This window comes from Camponotus vicinus, unplaced genomic scaffold (genome assembly GCF_025532165.1).
Source record: "Camponotus vicinus isolate PSW18456_S1 unplaced genomic scaffold, iyCamVici1.0 SCAF_5, whole genome shotgun sequence".
Classification (NCBI taxonomy): Eukaryota; Metazoa; Arthropoda; class Insecta; order Hymenoptera; family Formicidae; genus Camponotus; species Camponotus vicinus.
In genome coordinates, this window is record NW_028141977.1 from 19,586,862 (window position 1) to 19,595,873 (window position 9,012).

At 34.4% G+C, this 9,012-nt stretch overlaps 1 protein-coding gene and 1 long non-coding RNA gene across 5 annotated transcripts in view; one reads left to right on the forward strand and one right to left on the reverse strand.

The window, feature by feature from the left end:
- Window positions 1–8,164, reverse strand: part of Milt (trafficking kinesin-binding protein milt) — a 42,581-nt gene extending 34,417 nt beyond the window's left edge. The window contains exons 1-2 of one of the 3 annotated variants that reach the window (XM_083100311.1): window positions 7,931–8,164; window positions 5,413–5,620 (exon numbers count right to left, since the gene is read on the reverse strand). In XM_083100311.1, the coding sequence (XP_082956437.1) occupies window positions 5,413–5,620; window positions 7,931–8,149 (427 nt within the window). In that variant the 5' untranslated portion in view covers window positions 8,150–8,164. Of the gene's footprint in view, window positions 1–2,790; window positions 3,546–5,337; window positions 5,357–5,412; window positions 5,621–7,930 lie in introns of those variants that run through there. The other 2 variants (XM_083100310.1, XM_083100319.1) reach the window with 2 other exon arrangements.
- LOC145972076 (uncharacterized) lies at window positions 3,592–6,285 on the forward strand. 2 transcript variants are annotated; one of them, XR_014439044.1, is made up of 4 exons: window positions 3,592–3,938; window positions 4,212–4,320; window positions 4,728–4,943; window positions 5,357–6,285. It is a non-coding gene; the product is annotated as an uncharacterized LOC145972076 (long non-coding RNA). The 2 variants fall into 2 exon arrangements; XR_014439045.1 differs by lacking the exon at window positions 3,592–3,938 and having other exon boundaries at window positions 4,163–4,320.
- Window positions 8,165–9,012: the final 848 nt, after the last annotated feature.

Consider the following 9,012-nt stretch of genomic DNA (forward strand, 5'->3'; position numbering starts at 1 on the left):
ATTTTTTTTAAGAAAAGATGCACTTTATGATTGTCATTAAAATTTGTCGATGCAACTATATTATATACGCGGATTCTTGAGGGAACGTTGTCATGTCATGCAACTCTAATTTTTTTTAAAAAAACCTATATATATCGCAGCAAATCAGTTAAATGTCAATTTCATGTTTAAATGTCATCTTACAATTAATTATTTTCTTCAAAAATTTAATTCAATAAAGTAATTTTAATTTAATTGAAACTTTAATTAATACGTCTAATTTTTTTCAAGAAAAGATGCACTTTATGTTTGTCATTAAAATTTGTCGATGCAACTAGACTGCAATTATACAATATTGCGCGGTATATATTGCAGATCACGATAAAATCAGATCACCTGATATTATACGCAGATTCTTGAGGGAACATTGCCATGTCATGCAATTCTAATTTTTTTTTAAAAAACCCTATATATATCGCAGCGAATGTCAATTAAATATCAATTTAACGTTTAAATGCCATCTTACAATTAATTTACTTTCTTCAAAAATTTAATTCAATAAAGAAATTTTAATTTAATTGAAACTTTAATTAATACGTCTAATGTTTTTTCAAGAAAAGATGCACTTTACGATTGTCATTAAAATTTGTCGATGCAACTAGACTGCAATTATATAATATTGCAGCTCACGACAAAGTCACACTACTAACCTGATATTATATGCGCGGATTCTTAGCGAGAGATAATCATGGCAGTCACATGGCGATAAAACATGTTATGGCGAATGAAGAAAAATTGCGAGGGGCGAAGTCGCATTTTTTTTCTCAGGAAAGCACGGCATAATCTATACAACGCCTATGTAATGTCGCAACTGCTGATACTGACTGCACCGAGAAGCGACGTAGACCTCGCTTCGCCTGAACTTTGTACTTTCGTCTCTCGTGAGACCGAGATGACCCGTGCGGAAAGGATCATCGAGCCTCGCATAGAATTATCGCGGTTTAACACATAATCGAGATGACGCCTCCGATTACGATGCCCTCGCGATTGTTCGACCAAGTCGAGCGCGAGCCGCGCGCTTTTCGCGAAAATTTCCCAGATTATATTAACGAGAGACAGTTAGGTTCGCGCAGCTGGTTCTCAACACCCTCGTTCGAATTGAATTATGGAAACTGGATCGTGCATGTGGGACTTGTGTATCTGGCAGATTTTTATGCGGAGTTACATTGAGAGTATGTCGAACAAGAATATAATGAGCTTTAAAAAATGCGTAGTTGAAATATTTCTCTTCTCGCACATTAGACTCAAATATAATGGACGAGTTCATGCGAAAGTAGATAAAATATTCTAATAATCTAATAATATAATTCTAGTTCTAATAATAAAAATATCTAGTTTTAATAATAAAAATTCTAATTCTAATAAAAAATGCGTAGATGAAATATTTCTCTCCTCGCACATTAGACTCAAATATAATGGACGAGTTCATGCGAAAGTAGATAAAGTGTTCTAATAATCTAATAATATAATTCTAGTTCTAATAATAAAAATATCTAGTTTTAATAGTAAAAATTCTAGTTCTAATAATAAAAAATGCGTAGATGAAATATTTCTCTTCTCGCGCATTAGACTCAAATATAATGGACGAGTTCATGCGAAAGTAGATAAAGTGTTCTAATAATCTAATAATATAATTCTAGTTCTAATAATATAATTAATCGAAGACACAAGATGATTTATATTTGCGCATCGATATCTTTTGCGAGTGGATTGCTCGTATCAAATGTTTGTGCGAAATGAAAAGTTTTATTTGCGATTCACAATCATCAATATTATGCGAGGAAATTTTATTACACATAATATTGTCTCGCAAATTATTTGGATGTTGTTCTCATACAATTTCTTTCGCATCAATGTTTTATAGTTAATCTTGTTGGTTTTGCCGAAAAAAGAGCATGAAATATAAATATAAAATATGAAATTTAAATTTTATACCTATCACTTTCCGTTATCTTTTCTATATTTTGGGTATGTGACCAGAGAAAAATATTGTTAATTTAAAATTCTTGCACGTGAGATTATATCCGACTTTCTCAGTATCAGCTGTGTGGGAAAACATTGATCATATGATGAGAATAGCTTAAATGCAGAACACGTGCTGCCACACATCGGCCATCACACGTAAGAAGATAAATCACCGACATACCTACTGCAGAAGATAATAGATATTTAATATTGTTGATATTACCAACTGCAGATTGCATTGATAACGTAGATGAAATATTGATAGACACGTAAAAAAATATTATATATCTCAATTTTATACATATAACTATATATCATTCATATGTATGCCGTATTTCCACAATATTCATATTAATAAATCTAAAAATAATATAATTTGCATGCGGAATACAATGTGTAAATATAATGCATTATATATATTTTATATAAATAACTTTTATCATTAAAAATTTATTTAAATATATACGTATTATAATTTATTTAATATTTATGATAATTGGCAATAAATTATTACTTAATCACATAATTAATAATTAATTGTCACAAATAGTAGTCAATTATACCCAATCGAATCGATCAGTTGTTAACTCACCAAAAATCTCTCTCGTAATAAAAAAAAATCAAAATACTTTATTCATCATTTTTTAAAATGATCCTGCTTTCAATAACGTTTTATTTTTTTCGCCCACCTAATAAAAACACGAGACGATTTAATATGCTGATAGCGGAAGAATTGATAATTCGCACGCAAAATTCGAATAAGAACACTACGAGCAAATATCCTACCATCTCGCCACTTGCTAAGGATGGCGTCGCGCTTCTCGAGAATGCCTTTGAGTTTCGCCGGGCCCTTGGGCCTTCTCATCTCCTTCCCACCTAGGTACATAATCTCACGTCCGGCACTCGCCAAATTCCCCGCCCTCTTGTCTTCATTAAGGCCTTATAGCGCTGTACGTGTCGGCGAGCTCGAATTTTCCGTCCGCGAAATTCAGGAAATTCGATCCCGAAACTCATGAATTACGTAAAACCGAACTGGCGGTGATCCACTAGAGGCATCAACGACTCAAGTTTCTCGACTTTTGCGAGCGCCCAAATTGTCCGATTGAATTGAAAATCGACGTGCCAAGAGGCTTGCGTAATTAACTGCCGAGACAACGACCTCCGAGACATTTATACGATCCGGATTGCTTAATAACCGATAGTGCGATATGCTTTATGAGTGTAATGACACAGAATGTTTCGCAAGATGTACACAAAGAATCTTTTCCCTTTTTGCAAATAAAACTTTTCCCTACAAAATAATTCGTAAAGTTCCTTGTCTTTGAATTATGTAGCATATCAGTATTAAAGTCAATGTTTTTTTTTACGTAATATAGCAAATAGGAGAAAGCGTCGCATTTCGAGTTAAATTAATTTAATTATCGATATAGAAATAAGAACATATGATCCAACAATTCATGGAGTGTGTTTGCGATGCGTCATCTGTGTGAATGAGATTCCAGAGAATTTGTTTAAAATTCTTTTATCCCGACAGCTGCGAAGAATTAAGTTTAAACCGTTCGTGAGAGTCCACCTTATCAATGCGCAGAATGATGGCGAAACGGATGGCGTAATCGACAGTATTGGTCACGATCATATGACGTGCTCTAACATGACAGCTAATTCACAACGAACGACACCGGTGTCCGGCAATTCTTATTTTCGACGATTACACGACAAGCGAAACTCCTCGCGATCTATCATCGACGGCGATCGTTCGCAAACTCGGGAAACGTTCTTTTTGAGTCGCGAGCCGCCGAACAACTCCTTCGAACGGACGTTGCGATGGAGGAAAATAGCAGCGACCGGTATAGTTGGAGCTTGGCCAATTTCGATTCCTGCGATCGAGACATTTATCCAAAACAAGTCTAATTAAAATGCTAAATCTTTGTCGGGTAAATTTAAAAATAATATATATTATTCATAAGGAAAACTTTTATGCATGTAATTAATCTATGATTAATTGTTTTTTGAAAAAACAATGTTTTTTCTAATTGATATCTCTCTCCTAGATTTTCTCTAACAGATCGTATCTAAAAATATATTCTAAGAATAACGATATTAATGATTATGGTGATTCTTCTTCGACACTTGCATAAACTAAAGATAATAAATTATTAAGAGGAAAAAATCTTTTATTCAGTTCTTAAAATAAAATGATATTTCAGATGGAACAAACGATCGATCATTTATATCTTCACTTAATGTAGCAGTAAATCTCGACAAGGTTGCTGGCAAACGACACGATGTCAACTAAACCTCCCCAAAAAAACGCAAGTACGCATACATTTGCATTATATAATGGACAAAAATAAACTAGTAATGTCTAATAATATAAATCTTAATTGCGCGTACGAGAGACCTTCATCGTTTACGTATTAGCTAAATCATTAACACAAAATTTTGCATGTTGACTGATTGAAAAGTACTATGACTTAATTAATGTAAAAATCTTGGCTTAAATTTTAGAAACGTTTACGAAACTAGCCCTTTGTAGGTCGCCTATTTTTAGATTTGCATTAATGTGTTCTCGATATTTCAGCCGCGGATCGCGAAATATAATAATATTCATTTGAAAGTTGTTCCGAGAATTTTATCGAACGCATTTTCGATGTCACAATCAATACGTATCAGAAATATATTTGATAACGCAAGTATAATTGTAACGACAATAATCATTTTAGCCATCATGATGATTATGATGCTGATGCTGATGATGATGATGATGATGCTGACAACAAAAATTCATGATGATGATGATGATGATGATGATGATGACTATAACGATAATGATGATGACGATCATGATGACGAGAATGAAGCGTGGCGTATTATCCGCCGGGCAGGAGTAATCATCATTTAGCTCAGGCCAATGGGAAACACCATGAGGCTTGGAACAGGTAAGTCGTAGAGCACTTTATAAAACTCCTCGTACTAGCATCGTCAAAGACAGTTTCTCCTCGTACGCTTTCAACGTCAGATGTAGTGAATCCGTGCATATCCTGTTTGCCAAGATACTTAAAAGATCGCAAGATCAACGCGCAAATTGTTTTTAATAAACGTTCGTTTACAAAAAATTCTCTTCTTGAAAACAAAATTTGTTCTCGTTCTCTTCATTTCAAATAATCACCATTCGATTAAAATTATCATCATATTTGCACGTGTGTTTATTTTGATCGTAAATACCATTTGTAATTATCATTAAGCGTACGTGACATTGTGACTCTCTTGTGTAACTAGTATAATCGGAGAGATATCTTGTGAAAAGAAACAAGAAAAAAAAACCGATCGAACCTTGAACACTGTCCCACAGCATCGTCCAAGCAGCACAGCTGGTACGTACATAAATATATGTGTCTTCTCTCTTACCCGTGATGGTCTCAGCGTCGCGGGTACTAACGGGAATGACTAGCTTGCTCTTCGGTGACCGTATCGCCTGGAGAGTCGCCCTGGCCGTGGGTGATACCTTTAGGGAGGCGGCGGATGGTCGGATGGGGCCTTCGGGCCGCTTTGGACCCACATCTTCCACGGTGGCCAGCTTGGACGCTGTGGCGACGAACGATATCGCCTCGCTTTCCTGAAATTAAATATTGATTGGTTTAATTAAAAAGAATCTTCCTAAATTTGAGGGATCCTCCTAAAATTTATTTTAATTAATTTTTTTTGTAAAGTGCTTTTACAGATTAGAGAGATTTTTCCTACAAAATTTTATAAAATCATTTTTTTTAATTTAAAAAATAAATTTTTCAGTGATTTAATATATATTATGACTTAAGTAAACTTTACAGCTGAATTGTATGACAGATGTATAATTTTAAAGAGCAAGACACATTTTTTCTTCTTGTATGTCAGAGTTAAAATAAGTGCGAATGTTTTTGAAGGGAAGATTTCGCAATTACCGAGCCCCAACACTTAAATACACGTGGGGGGTACACGTATTTAAGTCATCGCGCTTATTTAGACCGGTAGCGCATTTGCGGACGCGTTCATTTTGCTCGTCTTCCGGTTCTATCGAGTTTATTTCAGGACACTGACTCGAGACAGCACGAATCATTTCGACTGTTCCTGCAACAATATTGTCTACCGTGTTCCGCGCAGTAACAAAGATCGCATTGATTGTATCAATGACAATATTTGAAAGATCAATGCAGACTTTTAATTCAAGAATTAAATTTACAATAAAACTCAGGCTCTATTGAAAAAAAATCCCAGAATCGATATTATGTGCACATAAATAAAAAAGTGAGAATAAATTTAGATGATTATTATATATAAAATAAATATATAATAAATGTAATAAAATATAATAAAATAAATTAATTAATTAAATAATCAAATATAATAACATAAATAAACATAATAAATGATTTATTTTGCAGAAACAGAAACAGCTGATAAGTGTTTTATAACAACCTCATTTCCTTTTTCTCGATAGTTCATTTCATCGATATCGTATCAGTGCGATAACCGTATCGTTGATAATTCTAATCGCGATTATATTGCAGCTACAATCGCAAACATGTATAGAATCAGAATTATATTGTTATCGTCAAGAGTTGGCACATCGGAGAGGACGTTTAATTTCGCGATGCGTTTCCCTTTGATTTACGCGGATCGCAATCAATAAAGTCTAGAAAAAGAAGGTAAACGCGGGCGTTATGTAAATTTGCGGAAGGTATTTATGAACAACGTTATAATAGACACGGTGCAGCTGCGCGATCGGAAGTGGCCCGAAACGCATTTTACACATTTTCTTTCTACATGTCAGTCAAGGCTCGTTAGTGCTTCGTCGTCAATTTCACTTTTCGATCTTCCTGGCCGGTTCTAGCTTCACAATGCAACGTGATGCAAGGTTGAATGAAAAACAATGTTATATCCTACGCTAGAAAAACGCGAAACGTGAAGATGTCATAGACAGATAATCGATCTGTGCCGACTCTACCCTCAATTAATGATTTCCTCAAAGATTAATATAAACGATTGCGAACAAAGTTACTCTCGCACAAAATGTGTAAAAATAAAGAAAAAAATAATTTAATAAATTTAATTAATTTAATTAAGTAATTACAAATAAAAAGCACACTTTAAATGTAAATATAAATAAGTGCAAATTTTAATGACTCCAGTAATGAATAATAATTCTGACGACGTAGCTAAAAGAGAATTTTGAAAAGTAAAGGAAGACTAAAAAGTCCACGAAAATGTTGATATATTTGACAGCGAATTATTTCAAACGTTTCAATCTCTTCAATTATTTTAAATACTTTAATTCTTAAGAGATGGAACTGAAATTGAGAAGCCAATTATTCACGGCAAATTCTCTGAGTAATAGCAAATAAAATATTGAAAGATCTTTGGTTTAATTTCGCGAAATAAAAAATCATCAATGGGTGTAGCTTTCGTCTATCTCAAATGTAAACCAATCGATTACACGAGCATTGATCGCACACTGTATTTCGTACTTTAAATGAGTTCAACGTGATCAATATTCCATTACTAAATTCAGATGTGAGGTAAGAAAATCTCTTTGAGATGTGAATGGCAGCTTTCACGGAGTGGGAGAAACGGGTTCGCTTATTATCATTTCAATGTACATAAATGGAAATTTCATATTCATCGTCGACCAGATTAATTGCGATTCTGTCTCGTAATTCAATACAAATTATTTGAGAAATTAAAAATGAACAAAATATTCTATATTTAAAAAATTCAGAAACCTTACAATGTGACGTAATCTAAGTCGCTGACGCAACCGGTGGCAATAACATCGGCTCAATATATGTATATATACGAAATTATGCACAGACATAATGAATTCTTCTTATTTAAGACGTGTATCTTATTTATTATCCCCCCAATTTTCAATTTACATTTATTTCCAACTTACAAACGGGAGCGGGGAAACGGGGGACAGTGGCTGTTCCGGGGACTGCCGAACCATCATTGTCATCGTGCGCATATGTCGCGTCAATGGTCCATCGTAGGAGAGATCCGACGCGACGTCTCTCTCGCATCCGTTGCTGCTCTGCGTTTTGTCGCGATTCTTGAAGACGCGCCGCGCCGAATTACGTCGCGCCTCCGCGAATGCAATTCCGCGCAGCAACATCGCGGGCGCGATCCGCAAACGTCAAACCGAGACGGAAAAGCGTTTATCACGAAGCAAATAAAGAAGCCGCGATCTCTCACTTTCAGCCTTCGGTGATAAAGAGCAGCTGTTGCTCGACCGCGCGCGGTGCTTCCAATTGTACAGCTGATGTAATTTAAACATTAAAACGCCGAGACGCGAATCGAGCAAATTGCAATTGTCGAAATTGCAATTCGCGATACGCGGGATGAAGTGCGAAAATTCGCAAAACGCAAAGTCACGAATTCGATCCTTCACTTGGATAACTTGATTAGGTTCTGCAGGATGTACGTCGATCCGATATATAAGCAATATGAATTTTTTTCTTATCTCTGACTGATAACAAGTGGTACAATCTTGCTAAAAATACTCGTTCGAAATGCATGTTTTATTGTATGTTATATTAAATGCAAGAAAAAAATGAAAGAAGAGAAAGGGAGAGATTTATGATTGTAATAAAAAATAATATATTTTTCCCAAGTAACAAAGTGTAAAATGCGCTTTTACACATTTGATTCTATTTTGCATTATTCGATATATGTGAATTATTTCAAATATTATTGTTTAAATATTTGTTGCAAATTTCCTGATAACGAGATTGCATCAGACTTCTTGAAACTCATTAGCAATGTTTTGCATGCAAATTTGTACATAGTTTACAACAACGTAAATACAAAAAATGTCGTGACACAAAAAATTGATATACATCATTATTCATTTTATCATCATTGATCAAAGACATTACTCATTGATTGAAAGCAATGTTTAATAATTTTGTATCGGTTGATACTAATCCATATAGATTTTTTTTCATCCATTATTTATCCTGTATATTAAATTGCACG